The sequence below is a fragment of the Meriones unguiculatus genome, chromosome 6 (assembly GCF_030254825.1).
Source record: "Meriones unguiculatus strain TT.TT164.6M chromosome 6, Bangor_MerUng_6.1, whole genome shotgun sequence".
NCBI classification, from domain to species: Eukaryota; Metazoa; Chordata; class Mammalia; order Rodentia; family Muridae; genus Meriones; species Meriones unguiculatus.
Genome location: NC_083354.1, coordinates 2,702,658 through 2,729,086, shown reverse-complemented (window position 1 = coordinate 2,729,086; position 26,429 = coordinate 2,702,658). Strand labels below are relative to the sequence as shown.

Sequence of the window (26,429 nt, the reverse complement as noted above, 5' to 3'; positions counted from 1 at the left end):
AGATGAGATTTAAGGAATAAATTTTCTCACTATAATACTTTTAGAACAGAACATTAGTTTTGAAAGTTATGAGCTCCCGAAGTTGTGAAAATAGGAAAGTTTCTGGTTTGAATGACAGCATAATATATACAGCTTGTCTCAACTTCTCAGCTTAATCCTTCTCCCTCTCATGTTTTACCCCACAAACTGACCCCTTTGGATCACCCTGATATTTTAATCACCTACAACATCAGTCCTTCAGTTTATTTCTGGTGTTTTTTATAACAGTCACTTGTGCATACATACAGGTTTTGACCTTTCCCCTCCTTTTCTGATACATATGGATGGGTAGGGATGAGATCCTGACACAGTGGATGAGAGCTGACTGCCAAGCTTTTGTGTGTCTTGCCTAAATCACTTTGTGACATGATCTTTCTAGACTTCTTTTGTGTGCCCTTCCTGCCTTTGCTCACACAAGTCACCGCATTTCTCTCTTGTCTGACTGGAGACTATCATAAATTATTCTTCATCCATACACAGTGAAATGTGGTTACCTTGAATATCATCGTTAAATGTGCAATACTTGTTTCGATACTTGTTCAGGAGACGAAATGCATTCAGATTGGCAAAATCTTCAAACTGAATAAGGCAATTCATGCCATATCTATGAGGTAAAAACATGCATTTTAGAGGTTAATAAAATAACATTTTAAGAAGCATTTACAAGTAGCCCAAAGAAAAGGCACACCAATTTATTTTTAAAATCCTACCTAGATGCTTAGCATAAATGTATAACACATTATCAGCAAGGACTGACAGCATGCTTACCACAGAAAAGGGACTAGGCTGGTACTGTGCGATAAATACCTTAATGATAAAAACTCAGTCCAAAATATGATCTATATCCTCAAGGAATTTTAAACTGAGTAGAAACAAAAATCTTCTTAGTTAAATGAAAGGTATGCAAAATGCAATATAAACACTATATATAAACAAAGGATTAAAGTTATCCAGAAAATAGCGCTTCTAGCTACACTTAAAAGCCAACTGACAAACTGATGAAGCTTTAATTGTCTATTATTTTGAAAGCTGGGATGAAGGGTCTGTCTACATATCAAGGAAAAGTAGAAGCCAAACAAATGAAATGTGTGGGGGAGGAGAACCCTGTTGGGGAAATGTCATGCGCACTAAGGGCCTGCAGTGCAGCGTGAGCCCTAGCCCTCCTCCTGGCCCTACTGAGCTCAGCTGATCCACTCCATCTACGCATGCCAAAGGCAGTGATCTAACAGCTTATGGGAGAACTCTCTGACTCCTAGGTCCTGATGCTTTTTCTGACTCTGAATACCACTGTACTCTACCAAGAGAGCAGATAAATCCAGCTGTAAGGCCTGGCCAGTATCCCAGAAGTCCCGAGTATTTGTTTCCCTATTTGTGTGGACATTAATGCAAACCCCAAAGTCACACTGTGCTGTTGAAGGAAACTTGCCCTGGGTCACATAGAAAAGAGAACAATCTACAGCTCAGAGGGTCCACAGACATTGTCTGGGAAGGACCATCTCCTGACAGACAGTATCTCTTTGCTATGGGCTTGCATGGCAGAGGTAGCAGGCACAGCCCTTCCCTTCAACCTCTTTCACAAGGGGCACCTATCCAGTCATGATGGCTGGCCCTAAAAAGGCCCTTCCTCTTCAGAGCTTCACATTGGGGTTTAGTTCTAGAATATGGCTCTTGGAAGGACACAGACATTCAGATAAGAGAGCTTCAACACACGTGCTGTTCACCTTGTCCACAAGTGCTCAACTCCTTACCATCCTCTACACCTCTCAAAGGCAGGGAGAAAGGGCTTTACTTCTTTATGTCCATTCTCTCTGGACCTTACTCCATCAGACTTACGTTTCTATATAAAAGCTTTAACATCTTGTTCTCCAGTGACTCATTCCTATCTGCAAGAATTCTTGGGACTTGGTGATTTTAAAACCACCTCACATGGTAACAAAACCAAAGCTAAGACTTCATTCACCCTCATGGTGTCAAAGTTCTCACTACAGAGTACTAAACTTTGTCCTTCTTTCTAACTTCTTCCAACAATGAGGAAAGTTGCAAACCCCACTCCCCAACATACCAGTGTAGATGAAGTCTGTCAGAGCTCTCTCCTGCTCCACCTCTCCCTACCACCATAACTGAGATCCCTGTAGGTCCATCATTCCATTGTTTTCATCCATTTATATTTACTCATATGCTTTTATCATGTATTTAATGATCTACATCTTAAAAACACTGTAACACTCATAGGTGAAATTGGGACTGAATCAACCTTTCCTCCCTCCCTTCTTCTATAAAGTTTTTGTTATGTATAGAGGAGGGGAAGGACTGAGTCCTTCCTGAGATGACTTTCCTCAAGGTAGCCAGGGTACCACAGGCCTCCTCTTGATTCCTCCTGGTACATCCTCGCCCATGTGCTGATGAACTAACTCAGGACTGCCTTCGGAGAGCTTGAGAACTTCCCTAGTGTGCCTCACCTCTCAGACCTCAGACCACCTACTTGATGTGTTTGGTGAGGCGCCCACCACAATGGCTATACCTCACATGGCCAGGATCTTGGCCACCTGTGGCCTTATTAAAACCCTGGCCACGGGACAGCACAGAGACCAGGCTACTGCTCTTCAGTGGCTACTGTGGTAGGACACTGGAGGTTCTTTGCCTCATTTTCAATTACTAATGAAACTTAACATTGTTTTCTATTTCTTTGTATTTTCTTTATCTTGATCATTTTTACTTCTTTCTGGAAAACTGTATTTCTTTGGTTCATTGTTGTCCTTTCACTATTTTAATAAGAAGCCATTATATTTTAAGAGCAGTACCTTCTGTTATAGACACCACAAATGGCTCTCTTAATCTACTATCCTGTGCCATTAACCCCTTAGATGGTGTTTGTTCTACATAACTTTGTCAACTGGACGTGGTCTAAGACCATGTGAAAGAAGAATCTCAATTGAGGAATTGCCTGAAATAGGGGCTGGTGAGCACGTCTGAGGGGGACTGTTTTGACTGTTCAGTGATGTAGGACAGCTCAGCTCACCGTGGGCAGCAGCCTAGGTGGCTGGTAAGAGCTGTAGATGAACGCTGGCTCAGTAGAAGCTGCTCTGTGAGCTAGCAACCAGCACTCCCAATGGTTCCTTCTGTATTTCTTTAGCTGTGAATTGAGTTCCTTGGTCAGAGATAATGCTGTGTGGAATAACAAGTAGGCCTGCCTTGAACTCCTGCCTGGACTCCTCTCAGAAATAGACCATGACCTGGAAATGTGAGCCAAATAAACCCTTTCCTCTTCCAAGCTGATTTTCTAATTTTGGTAAAGATTTTTTTTTTTTTTTTTTTTGCTGTTATCACAGCAACAAAAATGAAACCAGAATAGTGTTTCCGCTATTATTACGACAGAAGTTTCAGGGTTTTATGTAAGAAGATTACCAGCTGTTTTTAGGGAAGGACTCATCTTTGGAGAGCAAGCCTATGATAGCCCTTGTATGCATATTCATTTATAATACAAACTTTCTTCTACTCGCATCATGGATTTAGAAAATGGCTAACTTCAAAATGTGTTATTACTTTTATTAGTCCACACACTTTTAATGATGAAAATGTCTTTTTTTCTACATTATTTGCCTAGCTACACTAGCACCATTCATTTAATATTCTATCCTCTCCCTTTACCTCATACACCATGTGACACAGAGGACAGTCAGCTTCTGTTTCTGTTTTGCTGCACTACTGATAATGACAGCAAATGTGTTCTGCCACTTTGTAAGATACAAGGCACATGATTACTTTCAGAAACATTCCATGGACTACGTCATTATTCTCATCTTACAGATGTGAACATGGGTACACATGACGCCAAGGCATAACAATGACAACTGGGATAGTAACGATTAGACTGCTGATATGTGTATCAATAAAAAATGCCTACTTTCTCTCACCAATATTGCTCTCAAGTAACTCTAATATTGAATATGGCTGGTTACCCCTTTGTTATTTTCTGACTTTGGCTGCTACTGTGGTTCTGGGCCATAGGCTATGGAGTCCGAGCTCCCATGTTCAAATCTTGGCATCTTCACATCTTCAGCTTTTCTGTGCCTGTGTTTTCCTATCAAGAAAGATGTGAATGCTGTCCACATCTGTCATAGATTTGTTATGTGGGTTGTCTGAAATGATGTGTGTTCAGTGCAATAAGTAATGACAGTAAATACTTTATATTCAAGACTTTCAAAACTATTTAATGGTAACAAAACAAACTATTACATGTGAGATAATGTCTTCAAAGACTAAGAGAAAATCATCACCATCCTATATAGTACAGTTTAAAAACTACTGTTTAGGAATAAAGCTAAAACAAGACAGCTTAGATAAAGATACTAAAGGAACTTCAAAGGATATTTTTCACAAAGAAAATAATCCAAGCATTAAAAGCTCTTTTACCATTTCATAAAATGGTGAAATACATATAAATTCTGTCAGATGACAGAGTAATGACAGATAAAAGTGCTTTCATCCTGACAGAGTGAAGCTGACCAATTAAATCTGCCAAAGCAGACAGACTTTTAGAGCAACTGTTTTGGTGCTGTAGAATCTACTAAGGGCAGAAAGGAGGAAAGGGTTGAGAGGAAATTGGGAGAGTGGAGATAAGCCACGAACAAAACAACTGTACTCATACACATGGTGCCATTTTTCTTATTCCAAGAAAGCGCTCCTTAAAATTATAAAAATGTTAAAAGAACTGAAAAGAAGCATTTCCATAATTATATAAATTGCCACTTTTGAAAATGTCAGCAGAGAAGTAAACTTTGTGGTGGCAACTAAGTAGCCCAAACACAAATATCAGTCAACAACCATCCAACGTCTGTGATGGCTACTTTCCAATTCTCTGGTTTCTAAGGAGCCTTCAGAAACCAAAACCCCTGTGTTGTTGGACAATGCCCTCGTATGGCTTGCTCCTGGAGTGTAATATTCTGGGGAATGAACAGCAGCAGATGCTCTGTCATTATGTTCAGAAGAAGCAGCTTGTGGTCTGTGAGGCGGCATCAGAGCCTTCTCAGTTCTATTCCCAGATCTACTGCTTACTTGGTCTGGTGGTTTGAAGTTCGTTACATTTTCTCTGTGGTTGAAATGGAGTCCCTCCAGTGTGGTTTGCCTTCAGTGTTCGGGACACAGTGTAGTGAAGCTATAAATCTACAATGTTTCCGCAGTGCCATCTGGGAAGAGTCCTAGGTAGTAAATCGGTATGTGGGGCACCTTATCATTTTCACATGCCTGTGGAGAATCATCCTCTAGAAGATGTCACACACCCTTTTTAATTTTGTGACTTTTCCTACCTGGTAGTTAAGTCTGAGATGCAAAGAGGCTTTCTGAATTCGTCCTGTAAAATTTGCATCTTGTACCATGTAATAAAAAGAAAGCATGGAAGGGATATTTTGTTCACGCTTATATCAGCTTGATTTTTATGAAATCAAAATTGATAGAACTCTCAAGAGTTAGCCAGTTTACCTCCACATAACTGTGTAAAGAACCTACCATTTTATAATCAAAATCTGGTATAAATTAGCTGGTATAAATAGTTTTAAAAGCTAACAAAAATACTCTAAAATTGACATGTAAAAATCCTGGAGCTTGTGTTTTCTGTGGCTGTGTTAAGTCTGGAAACAGCCTTACTTCAGTGACTAATCCCTGTGGTCAGAACTGACTAAGCATCAGACAGTATGATCCACATTTCAGAGGGATTATCTAATTTAATTCTCTCAGCAATTCAGCAAGGAAGGCACTGTTGGTGTGCATTTTGCAGATGAAGAAACTGCAGTTTCTCATGACTAAGGACTGAGCATTTAGTGAGCTCATATCACTCAGAGTGGAAAGGTATGGGCTGACTAGAGGCCATGGAAAACCATGTGCTAAGCAAGCACTGTGACACTGAGCTACATGCAACACTTTCCTATCAAACCAGCAAGATGGCACTTGTATGCACTGAACTCACCAGGCACCTCATGACTAGGCACACATGGACAAATAATGGTGGAAACAGTAGTCTGTCTCCGATTTTAAAATAATGAGGGTTCACGTAACCAGCTTGATCATGCATGCTTTTCCTGAGATGTGGGGTAAAATTATGTTTTAGGATGTGTTACGTGCATGGTACCACACAGTATCCAAGACCTACAGTGCTTCATATTGGATGAATTCCTCAGGGGGCACTTATTCCAGATGATTCACTCTGATAACATGCTGAGGTTTGAAGATACTTAATAAATTTAGCAGCAAATAAAAACAAAAATTTTGCCCTTAAAATGCTGACTGGAAAACAGACTTATCAGGAAGACAAAGGATGTAAGTAAAAAAATCTTGACAGGTTTAGATTAAAAGCAATCAGTGGGACTGAGAAGTTGCCATAGATAGGGTCCTGGGTTTAATCCACAGCGCCATAAAAACCCAAATCAAATCAAAACCAGTGGCACACAGAGAGCCCAGTAAAGGCTTTAAGGAAGATAGCATAAGTAACGGTGACTTCAGTTGGGCCCTGGGGAGGACTCAAGTAAGAAGTGAAGGAGGAATAAACTGGGGGGGGGGGGGCAAAAGGGTCCCAGAGTACTGAGAGATGCTACTAACATCACTTTGAAGAAGTTAAGAAGATGAACTGAACAGTGCTCATCAGACTTCGGATTCTAACAGTTTAGGGGCATGGCTCAGCAAATAAAGGCATTTGCCACCCAAGCCTGATGATCAGAGTTCAAGCCCCAGCCCCTGGTAGAAAAATGAATGATACTTGCATGCTGCCCTGTGACCTGCACACATGTGCACATGTGCACCCCTCCCCAATACAGAAAATAAGCAAAATATAACAAAGTTAAGTTTCAGAGTATGAGTAGTCTTGAATGCCAGCAAGTGTGATCTTCAACTGACTCACATTCTCTCTGGCCATGCACCCCTCACATCCAGCGCACCCAAGTTTAGAAGAACAGAATGCTGTTCGCTTCTTAGCAAGTTCACTATGAAATGCCTCCAGTTCCAGCTATCTGTACTGTTTCACATGCACATATTCTTGCCACTTTCTTATCATTCTTTCAATTGTATTATGCTGCTTTTTTTCTCCACTTTTCTGTGTGATCATGGGCATTATAAAGATTACATTGAAATTATCCATTCTGTATTTCTTGCACCCACTTTCAACTCATCCAATGTATCTTCTCTTAAGGATTCAGTAGTGGAATGCAATGAAATGCTTTCCTTCCTCACTGAAAACATGTTACATTAAATCTGAATCACATTACTTAAAAGTAGGCCCTTCTTATAATAAGACCTTCTCTATTTCCTGTTAGTCCTCAAAAGACACCCTGCCTTTCTTTCTTTCCTTACTTACTTTGTTAAATGCCCTCTAAACAGCTCCTACATGTTCACTTCTCCCTCTTAGAGCACACAGTTATAAAGAATTTCCATGTGAAGTGTATTGAGTGCTGTTTCTGGGGAAATGCAGGGCACTAGTACAGAGCAGGGCAAGCGCATTGACAAGACCCTCAAAAGGCTGCTGAAGCCTGAGAGAGAAGGGCAGTTCTGGTAAAAGAAAGGAGAATAATTCTGGAGGCGGAAGAACCATGTTCAATGTAGAGGAATTTTAATTCAGAACATGGCTGTTCTGGCAAAAGAGATATCCAAAGATCTTCTAGGTTTGTGTGATCTGGCTAGATACAGACATGCCTTTAATCCCAGGAGACCAAGGTAAACAGATCTCTGAAAGCAATGCCATCCTGGTATAGAGCAAGTCCCAGGTAAAGAAAAGCTTAGGTACAGGTGTGGTGGCACATGCCTTTAATCCCAGCACTTAGGAGACAGAGGCAGGAAGATCTCTAGTTCAGTTCAAGCCGTTCAGCTGAGAGGCAGTGTAGTGGAGTTGAGTTTGTGGCATTCCGTTTGTAGACTTCTGAGGCAGTTTTACCAAGCGAGTTTAATTGAGAGGTTGAAGAGAGAACAAGCTAGTACTGGTGAAGACAGAACAAGACAGACAAGAAGGAGCCAGAAGATTAGAACAGATTGCTACAGTTAGTTTGAGGTCAAGCAGAGCAATGGAGTCAGAAGTAGAGAGACACCAGATCGAATCAGTCAGGTAGGAGAAGAGTCTGAGCCAGAACAGCTGAGCTGAACCAGCCAGAAAAAACTAGAAAGAATGAACTAGAAAGGGTAAGCTTATTCAGCAGTAAATCTCAGAGGTTGAAAACATTCCAAGCTTAGATTAAATTATTCGGAGGCTTGTAGCTTCCAGCACGGGGCCTAGGAAACAGAGACAGTAAGCTTCTGAGACAACCACAAATAGAACAAAGTTACTTTTATAGTTCAATTCTAGAAAGTGAAGAAAATTAATGATGACTGAAAACATAGAATTTCGAAGGAAACAAAGGAAGAATTAAAAATAGAGGTGCAAATAGGATTGGATTATGTCGTGCCCTTTTTGGTTTTTTGTTTGTTTGTTTTTATTTTTTGAGACAGGGTTTCTCTGTGTATATGTTGCAACTTTAAATCTGTGTTAAGGAAGTTCATACTTGGTTCTCTAAGGAAGGAGCAAAACAGAAATATGACATGAACAATTAGCACCTACACTAGGGAATCACAGTCAGGGTATACGTGTATTGGAGATTGGCAAGGATAGGCACGTGGAGTTTACTGAGGAGGTGGCTGCTGAATTCCAAGTCTCCATCTGGAAACAAGAACACAGACGACAGAAATAGATGGATCTGAGAAATATTCAGAAGACAAAATGGAGAATATTAGGTAAAGAGAAGCAGACATTAAGGTAGAAGAAATAAAAAACAAATTCCAAATCTCTGGCCCTGCAGTGTGATAGGTAAACACAAAAGATAGGAAGCAGGTATGTAAAAAGACAGAAAGTAGTTCTATAAAGACACACGAAGTAGGTATGTAAAAAGATGGGGGCAGGTGTATAAAGAGATAGGGATCCCACTGGGAAGAGAGCTCAGTTGGTAAAGAGCTTGCTATGCAAGCATGACAACCTAGGATTGATCCTTAGAAACGACCTTTAAAAATCCAGGGTTGAAGGCTTGTGTTTGTAATCCCAGCACTGGGGAGACAGACACAGGTGTATACCTGAGGTTTACAGGTCAGCCAGCTAGAATTCTAATCACCAAGAGACTGTGCCTCAAAAACAAGGTGCATGGCTCATGAGAAACGACACTAGAGGCTGCCCTCGAGCACTCGAGAACACACACATGCACGCACGCACGCATGCACGCACATGCAAGGCAAAGCCTTAGGCAGGAAAGCAGGTATGGTAGGAAAGTTCATGAGCTCACCTTTGAATATGCTGTTTTTAAGCCATCTTAGAGATATAGAAGCAAAATAAACTTATGAGAAGTTAGGATGTATGAGCTCAGAGTTGTTTCAGCGCTAGAGCAGCCAGATGGAGGTAAAGCTCATGATCTAGCCATGAGGAGTCAGCTGACATAATATGCTATCATTGATCTAGAGATGAAAATGAGAGAACAAGCAAGGCCAGAGCTATTGCTTGTATTTATCACTCAGGAGCTCGTGTATTGAAGGCCTAGTCCCCAGCTATTAGCACTGGTAAACTGAGTAGAATCTACGAGTTGGGGCTAAAGCAGAGGTGTGTTCCTGGGGGGAAGCGCTTGAAGGAAACTTTCATATAATACTGTTAGTTTTAAATGTGACCCGTTATAAGGTTAGGTACCGAGTTTTTCTACTCATGGTGACATGATGATAAATTTCATGATTAGAATGTCCCAGATCTCAGATTTTTTTTTTTTTTTTCAAACTGGAGACACTCAGTATTTACTTATATTTGAACTCTGCCTCTATCATTTACAGACTGAGTCTTTTGGGTCAAAATCTGTCCTTTTGCTCTTCTTAAGAGAATTCTTTTGTTAATTCTAGATGAATAAAAAAGAATAGGAAAAGCTGGGAGGTGGCTCAATGGTTAACAGCATGCATTGCTCTTGTATAGGACCTGGATTCAATTCCCTGAGCCCACATGATGACTCATGACCATCTGTAACTCCAGTCAAGGAGGACTCAATGCTTTCTCTGACCTCTACAGGTACTAGGCATACATGTGGAGCACATATACATACATGCACTCAAAACAGCCATATACAATGTAACGAAATAACCCTAAATTTTTAAAGAATGGGATAACCTCCCATCCCTTCCTTTAGGAAGGTCATTCTATATCCCCAAACAGTATAGCGTTGCTTTTAAGCTCTCTATATATGGGTAAGTTATACAGAGACAACAGATGTCGCATGAAGTCTAATTCTTTTTTTTAAATTTTTTATTACAATTTATTCACTATGTATCCCAGTTGTGGCCTCTTCCCTCATTCCCTCCCAATCCTACCCTCCCTAGCTCCCTCATCTCCTCCCATGTCCCTCCTATAGTCCACTGATATGGGAGGTCCTCCTCCCCTTCCATCTAACCCTAGTCTATCAGGTCTACTCAGGACTGTCTGCATTGTCTTCCTCTGTGGCCTGGTAAGGCTGACCCCTCCCCTCCGTGGGAATCTAATTTTCTTGTGTGTGACAATATTTCTCTGTGTAGTGCTGACTGTCCTAGAACTCACCTTTATAGACCAGGCTAGCCTTGAACTCAAGAGATATGCCTGTGTCTGCCTCCTAAGTGTTGGGTTTAAAAACATGTGTGCCACCACCACCACCACCACCACCACCACCACCACCACCACCACCACCTGACTAACATCTAATTCTTATGGTGCTATTATTAAGAGTTTAGGGTGAGCAGTTGAGATGTATGCCTTTTTGTACTGAGTCTTAAATGTACTCAAGGGCTTATATGAAACATTAGCTTTGTGCTATATTATATGCTGCAAATGTGGAACAACTTATGCACTCCAGTCGCCTGTTCATGTCAATTTAGACTCTACCCAGCTTTTCATTCTATAAACAATGCTGCTGCAAAATGTCTGCTCATGTCTTCTTATGGAGGAGTTTCCCTGGGTGCTGTGCTGGCAACTTCACTATACGCCTACAGTGATTCATGGATATGTCCTCCTGAAAACATTCTGTACAAACTGGATTTGACATCCTCAGCATCTGTGTTGTCTGCCTTCACAGCCTTCCTGCAAGTCTGGTGGGTGTAAAATGGCACCTGATATCTGTGAAGTGACATTAGGATGCTGGGAACCCTGTAAGTGTGCCCCCAGAATGCCCTTCATCAAAGAACTTTCTATGGAGTGTGTCAGAAGCTTGTCTCTAACTATAAAGCATTTTCTTGTGTTTGTTTTGTGTTGAGACAGGGTGCCGTGTGTCTTAGACTGATCTCAAACTCATTACATAGATAGAATGACTTAGACTGATCCTCCTGCCTCCATTTTTCATGCCATGATGCATGTGAGATCATACATTATGACATGCATGGCTGGGGCAGCATTCCAGCCCCAGCCATTTTCCATTTTCCAGGCAGTTGAAAATGGAGCCAATCATTCCTACCCAGGGTGGGAACACATCTTAAAAACCTCCTTTTGATAAAGAACCTGCTGTGCTGTCTGAAATCGTGCCACACAGACATCATGGTCTGAGTCCCTCCCTGACCAGTTCTCTCCTCCAAATGTTCAACACTGCTGAAGGCCTTCCCTAGCCAACCCATGCTTGTTTCCCAGCCGTTAGCACCAATCTCAATCTCTCAATTTTTCTCTCTGTGTGTCTGTCTGTCTGTCTGTCTCTGCCTCTACCAATGTATCTCCTAAAGGACAACTCTCAGCAGGTTTGATGAAAACATATACTGAGATCATGAGTCACTTTGTACAGTTTAAACTTCAATTTGAACTGCTTTAGTTGGTACCCCAGCTCTGCTTCTCATGGCTTCACAGCACAGGGAGGTTATTCAGTTTCCTTCAGTTCCATCTCTAAAGAGAAACTACTTTTAGTGCCATGTCACAGCCTTGAAAGAGCCAAACACCTCTGAAACATAAATGTTCGTTACTGTTTGACCAGTGTGATCTTGTTATTTATCACTAGACTTGTGATTACATGTGGTGATGTATGAAATTGTGATCAAGTGACATGTTTCCGTCTAAAGGGCACGCATCCCAATATATTGTTATCTTAGAACCTGGGAAAAGGCAGTATAATTATTAAAAAAAAATACTCAGTGGTAATAAGCTCTTCCAGTGTAACTACTTTTCAGTTGCTAATCAGCATGTATTCTAAAATCTTGTGTCTCTATAATTTGTGTTTTCATGGGATTTTGCTTGTAATATTCTATACATAAATGTCTATATATACGCTGAAGAATCTTAACTGTAGCATCTGAGAAACATTCTCTGTAGGCCTTAGAGAATGCCTACAAAAATGCCTCATGTAGCTCAGCACACACAACAATTTCATAGTGTGCAACAAGTGGTGAGAAGAGAAAAACCCAAACCCCATCCTGTCTTCCAAGTCCAAAGCCAGCTGCCACCACACGTCAACTCAGAAGCACGAAAACCGCCTATTTTAGAACACATTTCCTCATCTGAGCTCATCTGCTTTTCCTTACTATGTGTTCTGTTCACCACCCTTCATTCTTTCTCATAGTTGTCAGCTAGCTAATCCTCGAGAACAAGCAGCCCATCTTTCTGATTAAATAAATGATCTATACTATATTTCCAAGATCCCTCTTTTCTCTAAGATCTGCCTGAAATAAGCAGAAACTTGATGCTTATGAAAGGCAACTCTATTCTACTTTTGTCCCCTGGTCAAAGTGATTGACTCCTCTATCACTCAGTGATTAGAAACACCCAGGAAAGTAGCACCCAGAACTGTGTGCTACAGTACATTAAGTAGGATTCTGAGAAGACCATACTCATGCAACCCTTAAAAGAGAGCCAAAGCTCCAAATTGTTCAGCAGTTTATAATGAAGGTAACGGACCCAGGAAGCATCAGTTACAATTGCCTGCTACTAGATAAAACAAGAATGTCACCAAATACCCTTCATGTACCACAAAAGCCAGAGGTTTTAGTTAATTTCAAAAGAACAGATGCTGTGATTAAACTAAGAGGAAAAGAGTAAAACCAAAGACATCTAACTAGAGATGCCACACAAAAATCTGACAAAGGACTTTTTAATCTCAACACAAAACAAGATGGAGAGAAGGAATGAGTCCTGACCTGGAAACAGTCTCACCTCGGAGTTCTCTTCAGCTACAGCTCTTCTTTCAACACTAGACTTATTACACAGTAATGCCACATGGCTCCAAAATTCAGAAATAGACATTTATTGTTCTCCATTATCTTTGTTTTTTTTTTTAAAGAATGAAGTCTGATGACAATGACAAACAACTTCATGAGTGAGTTAGGTTCTTTTGTCCTAGAGATGGTTCCTCCCTCGAGGTTTACTAGAATGAGAGGGAGATGCAGCAAAAGCCTGGCTATGGAGGGTACACTAGGTTTCCCACAGAGCAGCAGCTCTTCCATCATCAGCACGTATACTGAGGGGAGTGCCCGCTCTTCTCTCTCAGAAACTGGGCTGGTCACGTGGTTTTCCCATGAGCTGATAACTAACATTTTGTGGAGTCTGAGGCCCCCAAAGAAGGAAAGATTTATTCTTTCAAGGCCCAGGTTAAGAAGAAACTTGGAAATGAAAGAACACTCAGGATGATCCAGGTCACATGTCAAAATACCAGACATAAAACATTTCATGCTCTCTACATATCAAGCAATGCAAAGAAAATCTGGGAATGGGGAAAGTTAAACTTGAATAAAAATATGGACAGCATTACACCAACTTGCTAGACATACTAAAAGATCATAAACGTGACAGACCTTGAAAGAGCTACACATAAGTAAATAAATAAATAAATAAATAAAGCCATAAAAGTGACTTCCAAATAACAGATGACACAGAACAGTATTAGCCTTGCCATGGGACACTAACAGACAATAGTATTTTTTTTTCTGAAATATAATGCTACTGTTAACTTTTATTTTACTGTGGCACTAATTTCAAGTGTTTGGAAAATACTTTATAAATAACCCAATGAGCCAGATCAACACAACTGTCAGCTCAAGATTTGAAGCACCTTGGCCCTGTCACTCCAAAGACCATGGGCAGCTTTCAACAAAAATCACAAAAAAATGAAACAAGATGCACAGTCACATGAGACAAAGCAAAACAGCAGAACGACATCGAGATGGTCAGCAATTTTGGAACACTCAGACTGTGAACTTAAATGACTATGATTCAGTTACAAAGCTTAATTTGAAAAGATAGACACATGTAGGAACATATGGGTCAAATCAGTAGACACGAAACGATTCAAAAGAAAATTCTGAAAATCAAAGATACAGTGCTGAAAAGTGCCTTTGATGGGCTCATCAGCAAACCAGACACAGCACAGGAAAGAATAAGTAAGCCTGAAAAATTGCCAGTAGAAGTTCCCAAAATTGGAACGCAATGAGAAAAGGCAAGAAATAAAACGCATGAAGAGTCAAGAACTGTTGGACAATTACAAAAGGTGTGGCATTTGCACCTGGGAAGTCGAGAAAGAAAAAAAAGGAACACAGTATGTGAAGGAATACTGTCTGAGAATCTCAGGAAGTTAATGACAAACATCAATCTACCCATCCAAGGAGTGCAGGAAACACAGATAGATTAGAACAAATATTTTTTAAATTCATATGCAGGCATATTACAAGCAAACGCTAGGAAATTAAAGACAAAGAGCAAATCTTGGATGAAGCTATGGGAGGAACACCATCTTTCCACACAGGAAGGACAAAGGCTACACTGGACTTTCTTTCTGAAATCAGGTAAGCAAGAGAATAGAGAGAGCTATTTAATTGGTCAGAGAAAAATACCCACTATTCAACAATAATTAACTAATGCAATTATCTTCCTTCGAAAGTATAGCATAAATAAAGACTGTCTTAGACACAGAAAAACAAGGGAATTTATTAAAATGTTTAAAATGTAAAGGGAGAAGGAAGATATATAAATAGAAGATTCAAGATATTGAAACCATAGAAAGCAGTGGTTCTCAACATATAGGTCACAAGTTGACCCCCTTTGGGGGTCAAACAACCCTGTCACTGGGGTCACCTATCAGATATTTACATTAAGATTCATAACATTAGCAAAATTATAGTTATGAAGTAGCAACAAATTTATGGTAGGGGTCACCACAACATGAGGAAGTGTACTGAAGGGTCACAGTGTTAGGAAGGTAGACAGCCACTGGTATAAAGAAAAGATGGGAACTAGAGTTGGCTCAGTGGTTAAGAGCACTTGTTGTTGCAAAGGACCTGGAAGATTCCCAGCACCCACATGGAGGCTCACCACCTCCTCAAACTCCAGCACATGTGGGTACACAGACACATATGAAGACAAAACACTCACACACATAACAGACATAAATCTACAAAGAAAAAACTTTTTAAAGGGTAAAAATTGGAAAGGGAATAAGTAAAGGTGAAATAAAATCTTTTTCTTTTCCTCAGCTGGCCTAATAGTTAAGTTTGTCCAAAATAATAACAATGCATGCTATGGATAAGGAACAGCTGGGAGGAGTTAGGAATGCTGCTATGAGACACCCAGATGCCTAAGGAGCCATTCCATGTCATCTGGAAGTGGACTTGAATTAACTATATTGTAAGTTTGCTATTTATTGACAACTCTTGAGGCAACCACTGAACATTTTCTTAATGAAAGTTATAATTGGCAGGCTAAGACATAAGAGAAAATGAATTGACAGTAGTTATTTCTCCTTACCCCAGTTAAGGTTATAGCTCATCTTTACCACAGTTTACCTAAACCTGCTTGGGGGTTACCAAAGCTTTAGTCACAGTTGACTATACACCACAGATAAACCCAATACATTCAACAAAAAAATTACTAATTTTTTACCAGGACCCAAGCTAAGGGGATACAATGGAAATAAAAGGTGAAAATCCTTTACAAGATTTCTATTATATTTGTAAGTATATAAATAATTATTGGCATTATATGAGCCCTCTATAATGTACAACAGAATAAAGCATGTAAAGGAAACAGTCTAAGGTGGAAATTTTTTTAAAAAGGAAGTTGTAAAGAAGGCTTAACTAAGAAGGCAATATGTGAGTATGGACTTGAAGAAGGGGAGAATGGGAGCGTGAAAACTATGCAGATGTCTAAAGAGATATCACGTTTAACAGTACAGGAAATGTGGGCTCTAGGTAGGGACTCACAATTTCTTATTGTGGTAAAAAGTCTATAGTATTACACTTACCACCAAGCCATCTTCAACTGTTAACTACATTTGCAGTGCTATCTTAACAGATCCCATTACTTTTTACCTCGCAAAACTGGAACCTTATACCCACTGACCACAGGTCCTCTCTTCCCTCCCTGGCCTTTGGCCGCCACCTTTCTTTCTGTTCCCCGTTTCTGTGGCTTTGACCCTGGCAGGAATCACAAAGTGGAATCACACACTAATGCCTTCTTATGGGAAGAACTTTACATACTATGTTCTACTCAAAGGGTAGATTTGGTAGAGATGGAGAGCTTTAATGTGAACCAAAATTATTTTTTAAAATTAACTTAACAAATACAAACTCCTGCCTGGTGCACACACATGAGGAGGAGGAGGAGCAGGTAAGATGAAGCAGGAGGAAGAAGGCTACATCTACGGCTGTTTCACTGTCTTTGTCTTCAATTTAGAGTAGTTCTTTTATCCTTCTGCTCAATTTCTGTTACCAAAATCTCTACAGTCCACATTCTCTATCATTGCTTTTATCACAAACATCACTAAAATGAGCTAACTTCATGATAATTCTCTTGCATTTAGTTATGCATTGTGCACATTTTATGTGTTCATGGCTGACAAATAGTGCTTGGCAGAGAGTTCAACTTTAGAGCCATCTGAATTTAATAAAGCTAAAAATAAAATAAGCATTTATTCATTGAGTCTCATCTTTACTTGTGACTAGAAACAATGCTTGCATATTAAATTATATGTTAAGTAGAGGACATATATAAGCCTGACCTTTGATATTTTCTGTGCAGTGAATGATTTTATCTTATAATCATTTCTCTGCCCAAAATTACTGAAAAACAGTTATATATTTTTTGTCAATTTATGAAGCACTGTTAGTTTCAATTTTTTAAAATTTATTTATTATGTATACAGTGTTCTGTCCACATGCATGCCTGCATGCCAGATGAAGGCACCAGATCTCATCATAAATGGTTATGAGCCACCATATGGTTGCTGGGAATTGAACTCAGAACCTCTAGAAGAACAGCCAGTGCTCTTAACCTCTGAGCCATCTCTCCAGCCCCAGAACTGTTAGTTTTACTGCGGGTAAAGCCATAGGAAACAGAAGTGCTCTCTCAGAATCAAAATTCATTTCAAGCCGTCTCCAATGTAGTCTTGGCAACTAGAAGCGGGTGGTTTACAAGCAGCATAAAAGGCTACATGGAAGGTGGAGGGCAACATGACAGAGGTTAGGGTCTTAAGCCAGATCAAAGAGGGTTTTATATATAAAAAAAATAACCAATCAAGGTAGAAAGATACATTTATAAATACTTATTAATACGATACTAACGACCACTGCTGAAGTGGTGACAGATATAAAAGGTCGGGTTGGGCTGTGGTCATGGAGTTAGGTTGCAATTATGGAAATGTGAGCACAAAAGAACCACAGAGGCAGATTCAGTAAGAGCACAAATGTACAGTACAACAACAGGGTAACAAAGATGCTAAAGCAGTAGACTTGCATCTTTGCTCGGATGCGTGCTGGCATGACTTATCACTGAAGCAGAGAAGGCTCCTTGTTAGTTCAGCGTTTAGTACACCTGCCACCATCAGTGACAGAATCAAGAACCGGCACGGATGACTTTGTAAGCTCCCATCTTTTAATCTTCTCGAGACTCAACAGGTTTACTACATATGTATTGTGCACTCAATGGTTTTACTACATATATACTGTGTGTTGGCTTTGGTGGGGGAGTTTGTTTGTTTTAATTCTTAAAGTAATTTCCAGCACTCTGGACAGGTAGGCTAATTGTACATCCTTATGTCTTCCTCCTCTCCTCCATACCCAATTTCCTAGTCTCGGCCCCAGCTTTGTAACAGACCTGCTGCTGCCTCCCTTCCCCTTTGATCCCATTTTCAGTGGATCAACAGATCTTCCCCTCCAAACTTCCTTCCCCACTCATCCCATTATCCCAGCTCCCATTATCTCAGCAGATATAATGGGAACCTGCCAGAGAAGCAAGTAGGCAAGCAAAGCAGGTAAGCTAACTACAGATCTTCACCCTCCCTCCTCTCTTTCATTCCCAACCCCTAGTCTCTTTCCCAGCTCTGCATCAGACTACCTACCAGCTGTGGCCTCTTCTCTCTCTCTCTGCCTCCACTCCCCACTCCTACCCCAACCCTGAGTTCCCATGCGACTAAGCAGATCCTGGTGGAACATCCTGCTTTCCTCCTACCTATGGACTCCCTTGCCTCTCCCAACCCCCCACAACCTAGCTTATCCTCATTCCTAAGTGTCGGCCCCCAACACCTAGAAACACATTTTACCAGGAACTTCCAGTGCCCACACCTATCAGAATCCCAGGAGAATTCCCTACTAGGCAACACACAGCCACCACAACCTCCTAAGAACCATAGGGGCGAACAAAAAACAATGGAAAAAACAACCACTCAACAAAGACAAGAACAGGTATCAGCACCTAGAATCACAATCTTCCCACACTCAGATGCCTAAACACCAGATGCATAAAAATCCACTCAATGTTAGACAGGACAATAATCTACCTAGAGCTCAGCAACTCTGCCATAGCAGGCCCTGAGCACAGCTGAAGCCCAAGACGAAGGCCTCAAAAGAGTGACTATGCTAGAGGTCCTTAAAGAGGAAACCAGTAAATCTCTTAAATCTATGAATACACAAACAAAGAGTGGAAAGAAATGAATAAAACAGTTAAAGACCTGAAAGTGGAAATAGAAAAATCAATTAAAAAACAAAAATCAAAAGTTAAATTAAATAAATAAATAACAAAACAAAACAAAACAAAACAAAACACACTGAGGGAAATCTGGAAATGAAAAAGTCAGGGAACTCAAACAGGAATCTCAGGGGCAAGCCTCATCAACAGAATACAAGAGATGAAAATGAAGGAATGGACACATCATTCAAAGAAAATGTTAAATCTAAAAATAATCCTGGCATAAAACATCTGGGAAATGTGGGACACTATGGAAAGACAAAACCTAGGAATAGATTAAGAAAGCCAGGTCAAAGGCACAGAAAATATTTTTAACAAAATAATAGAAAAAAATTTCCTAAACTAAAGGAGGAGATGTCTATCAAGGTATGAGAAGTATACAGAACACCAAATAGACTGGACCAGAAAAGAAAGTTCCCTCGGCACATAATAATAAAAACACTAAACATAAAAAACAAAGGACAGTCTTAAAAGTTGCAAGGGAAAAAGACCAAGTAACACATAAAGGCAGTCCTACAAGAATAACACCTGATTTCTCAATGGAAACTCTTAACAACCAGAAGGGCCTAGACAAATGTGCTGCAGACCCTAAGGGAACACAAATGTCCACCTGGACTCACCAAAACCTTCAATCACAATAAACGAAGGAAGTAAGATATCCCATGATAAAACCAACTGTAAGCAATATCTCTATATAAATTCACTGTAGGTACTAGAGGGAAAACTGCAACCTAAAAAGGCTAACCACACCCAAGAAACACAAGGAATAATCCCAAATCAGCAAATCAAAAGAGGACAAACACACACAGGCATATATACCACAACAGCAAAATAACAGGAATCAATAAAAACTGTGTATCAATACCTCTCAACCTCAATGGTCTCAATTCCCAATAAAAAGACGCAGACTAACAGAATGGATGCTAAAGCAAGATCTGCCCTTCCACTGAAACAAAATTCAAAAGACAAACAAAAAACTGTAACAACACCAAGGATAGACATCACCTCAAGATTAAAGGATAGAAAAATATATTCCAACTTAGAAGCAAGCTGGTGTAGCCATTTTAATGTCTGAAAAAAAGAGACTTCAAACCAGAACTAACCAGAAGAGATGGGGAAGGACACTACATACTCATCAAATGAAAAACAAAAAAAAAACACCAAGATGACATTGCAATTTTTAACATCTGTGCACCAAGCACAAGTTCATAAAAGAAATACTGTTAAAGCTTAAATCAGTATCCCACTGATAGTGGGAGACTTCAGTATCCCCTCTCACCAATATAGAGAGGTCATCCAAACAAAAATTAAACAGAAAACTGCTGGTAGAACTACAAATTTGTACTGCCAAAATGGAAATCGGTGTGGTAGTTCCTCAGGAAGGTGGGAATCTATCTACCTCAAGATTAATCTACATCACTCTTGGACATTTACCCAAAGGATGTGTCAGCTAACATAAGGACAGCTGCTCAATCATGTTTATTGCTGCTGGTCATAGTAGCCAGAAACTGAAAGCATCTTAGATGCTCCTCATATCCTAGATAATGGACAAAGAAAATGGAATGTTATTCAGTCATTAAAAATGATTCCATGAAATTCTCATGTAAGTAGACAGAAGTAGAAAAAAAATCATCCTGAGTGAGGTAACCTAGACCCAGGAAGACTAATATGGTATATATTTGCTTGTACATGGCTATTAGATGCTAAGTCTATGATAACCAAGCTACAACCTGTAGAACCACAGAGATTAAGTATAGAGTAAGGCATTGGGGGACAGAATGGGACAGATAGATCTCTCTAGGAAAGGGAAATAGAATAAATAGTTATGGATGGATGAGGGGAACTAGAATTGGAGGATCAATCAGAAAGAGAAAGAAGTGGGATGAGGGAATAATGAGAGAGAGAGAGAGAGAGAGAGAGAGAGAGAGCGCTAAAATTAAGGGCTATTGGAGAGGTAGTGTGAAGACCTAATAAAGTAGAAGCTTCTTGAAATATGTACAGATATGAAGGTGATCTAAATAAAATTTACAAATAATGGGGGAGACTGAGGCCTCATTAGGTTTCTCTTATCTCCAAATTAAGCTTCCAGTACTGAGATTGGGTTACATTTAATTGAGTTGTTGGCCATAGGGGTCCTATGGGAACCCAGGCTATTGTCAAGACTATATGTAAGTTGCTCTCCACAAACTGACAGCAAGGCATCACTACTGAAGACAACACCTACAACTCACTGAACATGGAGAAGTCAAGCTGATGCCTATATGGAGCCTTCACCCCTACATCTTAGTGTCTTTGGCACAGCGTGTACTCTACACGCTACCAAAGGAGAAATGGAAACACCAAACCAGCCACAAACCTTTCTGTCTAAAGTGGTGTCCTGCTTGCAAGCACAATAGTGGCACAAAGCTCATAGGAGTAACAAATCAATATCTGATTTGATTTAAGGGCCACTTCACAAGATGGAGCCCACACCACTAGGCTAACAAGAACCTGAGACTAGATAGCACAGGGACCTAAGGAAAATCAAATACTACTGTCCTGAAAACACAAAGTAGCAACGAAACAACCCCTAATGGCAATCTGCTACACCCATAGATCAGTGCCTTCCTCGGCCATCATTACGAGATGGGTACAAGTACTGAGACCCACAGCCAGATATTATGAAAGAATGAGAGACCTTGGAACACTCAGCCTTAGACAGATGTCTCTACCAAGTCTCTCCTCTCAGGATTCGGGGAACCCTCAGAACAGGGAGTGGAAGGAATGTTAGGAATCAGGAAGATTGAAGGTCAAGAAAACAAGGCCCTCTCAATCAAGAGGACAGAAGTCAAGAGGACTCATGGCTGTTGCAGTGTGCACAGGGCAGCATGGGGCTGCACCAGATGTGGTGTCAGAGCTGAAAAAACCGACTACAAGTCCCCATCCCTAACCTGGAAGATATCTCCAATGAATAACCACTTGGAAATGAAAATTTAGTTTTCTCCAAAGGAGTAGCACTGGAGAAACAAACTGCTCTTAAGAGCTGACTATGCCCAGCAGTAGATGGTCAACAGAAAACAAACTCAACAGCATCATCAGAGGTCCCTTGGGCTTTTTTATTTAATTTTATTTATTTCTATTTTTATTTCATTTTAATTTATATACTTTCTCTTTTTATCCTACAGGTCCTTTGCACATACTATAGCTTCTAGTTTAGTGTTTTTATAGGATTTCTGAGTGTGCCAACAAGAGGGTGTCGATAAATGTTTCATGTTTCTTGGTCTCTTCCTTCTGTTTGTTTTGTCCTATTCCACTATAACAGTTTCTGTTAAATCGTATCATATCATATCATATCATATCATATCATATCATATCATTCTTATTAGAACCTGTTCGCTTTCTAATGAGGGGGTAGATCTAGGAGGAAGAGGAGGTTGGAAGGAACTGGGAGGAATAGAGGGCAGGGAAACTGTCATCAGAATATATCATGTATAAGGAAAAAATCTATTTTTAATAAAAGGAAAAATTTGATTACAATAAAATTTCTATTTTAAACTTTCTAGATTACTGTACAATTGACATACAGCATAGGAACACAAAGCAAAGCTTAGGAACTTTTCCTTCTTAGGTCAACTGTCTTGACAAGTTTGCTGCCTGAGTTCTAGGAAAAACTTCAAGCAGCAAGGGAAAGCAGACATTTATATGAAGAGTATAAAATGCCGAATGAGAACTGTTCTGAGCTAACTCTATAATGTGGTAATTAGCACTTCCAGCTGACTCACTAACTACACCAATGCTGCGACACTGAAAGCTCAGAGTAGCACAAACATGTGCAGTGAGCGCGTCCCCTGAAGGCTGCACTGGAACTCTGAGAAACATCGAGTTCCAACCCATTTCCCACAATAGGCAGAAGTCTTCACTGCACTGTCCAGCCCATATGTCCCTGCACTTAGTGATGGAGACACCAAAGCCCACCCCCAATGACACCCTTCCTTCAACAAGGCCACACCGCCTAATAGTGCCACTCCCTCTGAGACTATGAGGCCATTTTCATTCAAACCACCACAGCAACCCAGCAAAGAAAGTAACATCCTATTAAAAAAAAAAAAATGCATCATCACCCCTTGCACCAGGCACAGGTAGCATGGCTTCAGACAAAGATCATTTCTTATAAATGTTATACAACAAGCTAAATGAAATCCATGAGGCAGCCAAGGTTGCAGGAAATTTTATAGTAATTTCCACTGCTTCCCCATGACTTTTAATTTTAAACAATTGGAAGAAAAAATTTCAAACTATGATCCTTGCTGAACAGGTCTCTTTTATTATTGTTTTAAAAACTTAGAAGCTGTACACAATAGTCCCACATAATCTCGGCAATCAAGTGGTTGAGACAGGGATTGTTGAGTTTGAGGACAGTCCAGGCTAGAGTGAAACCCTGTCTAAAGACAAACAGTGCCAGGTTTTTTGTTTGTTTGTTTACTTTTTTGAGGTGAGTTTTCAGTTTACTCACTTAGTTAATAATCTTCAGAGAAATCCACATAGAGAACACTGCAGAAAAGATGAAGCTGTCACTACTTTCCCAGTTTTCTGGGAAAAGAGACTCAGTAAGAAGAATTACAAAAGAAAGTCACAGCAAAGAGGCTCATATCTGTGCGGAATTTAACGTAACCTTAGTAACGTGTGTGTCAGCGAATACTTGCCTAATTCTTAAAGTTAAGTCACATGAAAAGGCTATTTTAACGTCAGAATTTCTCCATTCATACTTCTATTTTTATGGTCTATAAATGAAATGAATCAAATTCTATCATCTTTCTCATAAACCGAGTACTCATAACACCCGTGAAACCTAAGAAATGGTGGTATGGCAGTGAAGGACAGAGGAGGTGCTGTTTTCATAGAATATACTGGTTATGAATCTATGTAGAAATCAAAAGGCTGAATATAAATAATCTGGCATTAATCAGTAAAATGAGTTGAGGGTAACATTTTAGGCACATTGGTCAAAGTAAGCTTCACCAAGGAAAACAGATCTCTGGAAATTTCAAAGGTGATACAGCTAGCCTAGTCTAAAACCAGGAGAGACCCCAGACTACAGCAGAATCACAAGCAGATGGCACAACATGTCTTGACCTCATGTTAGAAAAGAAGAGCAGTTTGTTTTAAGGATGGCAAGGGAAACAGTAATAGAGTCAGGAAGGCACGAAGAAGCAGGTGGCACAGGACCTTTTTTTGATAGCATAAAGCTCCATTTCATTCTGAACGCAATGGGGAGGATTGCCAAGTTCTGAGCAGAGAAATTACTCAACATAGAACCATCTTGGCCTCTGTGTTAAGAACACACTGGAGGGCATCAAGTGGGGAGGTAGAAAAACCAGTTAGGAAACTACAACAATCCAGAGAAGAGAGATTAAGTAACAGGCAATGAAAAAATGGTTGAATCCTGGACATGTTAAAATGGTGAAAGCTTTGCAGATAAACTGTGTATGGAGTGGTGATTTTTGTTCTGAGGGACAGCAAGAATGAATCGCCTTAAGTGAGGTGATGAAACGGTGTGCCAGGAGCTGGCTTTGGGGTGGGTAAGAGTAGGTATCCACAATTACCTATGTACTATACTATATGTAATGTTAATAATGTTATGTTATATTAGATTATATATGCTAATATTATATTATATTAGATAATGTAAATTAATTATATTTTGTTAATTATTTTAATAATGTTAACATAATTAACATTATATATAGTCTATATATTGGTCTACTAAAGATTCCAGTAGAAATGTCAATAAGTAGGCTCGCTATACACTACTGGAGTGGAGAGGTCTCCAAGCTAGAATTACAGACTTAAGAGTGACAAATAAAAAGATTGGATAAGAACACAAAAAAGCAGAGATGGATAGTTTATAGAGAGGTTTCGGGAGAATGAAAAGGAAAAGATCACGAAAGGACCAAAAGAGCACTGGGTGAGAAGTAAGGGAAGTATGCGATCACATAAGAAAGTGAAGAAATGTTATCACAAAGGTGCTCTATGAACAATCTAGAGATTGAAATTTTTCTTTATCTATATTCTAAGTAAGTTATTTTTTTAACTTACAATCTCAGATATAGTTATTAGGGTCAAGAGATAAAACTGTTGAACAGGCAAATATTTCTTAACTATATTTTTATATTTTATATTTTAACTGTATTTCTGTGCATTGGTGTTTTGATGGATGTATGCCTGAGGGGCTGGGCTATCTGGAACTGGAGTTGCAGGTAGTTGTGAACTACCAGGTAGACACTGGGAAGTGAATCTGAGTCCTCTGGAAAAGCAGCCAGTGCTATTAACCAGAGCCATCTCTCCAGCAGCGAATAGGCAAGTATTAGGGAGTAGGTATGCGCTATACTACTAAAGATGCTAGTTAAGACTGAAACTACTTAACACTTCCTGAATTCAGTCACTGTGCTAGATACATAAAATGATACCTAGATTACCTACTGTTATTCCAGGGATCATCCTAGCCAGAGAAACACTTCACCACAGATGCATATCACCAAGCAGCATGGCCCATTCTTTCCCAGGATGACCTCTGATCAATTGCTAACTGATACAGAAATGTACAGGATTGGCCAGTGCAGCCCAGAGAGCAAGCGTAACCATGAGAGTTCTCTGTGGGTAGTGAGTGGAGGCTGCCGTACATGTAGAACCACTAAACCTCTCCTGCTCAAAACTGTGTTCGTTGTCTTTCTTCCCTGGAGCTAATCTCAAGAGCACATTTTACATAATCCTTAAACACTGAGCCTCACTTCAGAATATGCCTCTCAGGTAACCTCGTCAACATCATCTGGTACCAGGACTGGTCTGGAAAAGAGGATGATAAGATGGGTTCTTTGATCTAGGTCAGTCACTGATGGAGATAGGATCCTGTCACTGGTAGTAATTAATCCTCGGCACAAGATGGCAGTCCAGATGTTAAAATGCTCTCCTGAGGTGACTGCTAGGCATACAGACAGAAGAGAATGTTAACTGGAATGTTATTTCAGACTTTTTGAGAAATCACACTAAAAGAATAGGAAAAAACCAAGAGACCTGAGGGCAAATAACCGCTAAAACAAAGGCCAAAGACCTCCCTTGTACATACAGAAACTTTCAGATTCTGTGCTTTCTTAGCAGACCCTGGGGACAAGAAGAGGGTGCTTTAACCATCAGTGAACCTCCAAGATTCCCAAGTAATGTATATCACAGTAGAGTGAGCAAGCGCTTGCTACATGGGAGGGCTATCTGGCTTCATCTCCCAAATCTTGAATCTTCTGAGTCAACACCATTTTATGATCTCAAGGAAACAGTCTGCTTTTCTCTCCTCACTGTGGATGAAGAGACTTTTCCTCCAGGAGATGGTAGGCACCCATTGATTCCTGAATCTTCTTCAGAACCTATTCAGGCTTATTATGATAGCATCACATCATATCAGAAGCCAGGTGAAGCATGCTGGGGCTCAAAA

General features: G+C 40.0%; 1 protein-coding gene across 1 annotated transcript in view; it reads right to left on the bottom strand.

The window, feature by feature from the left end:
- Nucleotides 1-26,429, bottom strand: part of Me1 (malic enzyme 1) — a 117,428-nt gene that overhangs the window by 36,633 nt on the left and 54,366 nt on the right. The window contains exon 7 of the mRNA XM_021639668.2: nucleotides 534-643. Within this exon, the coding sequence (XP_021495343.1) occupies nucleotides 534-643 (110 nt within the window). The remainder of the gene's footprint in view (nucleotides 1-533; nucleotides 644-26,429) is intronic.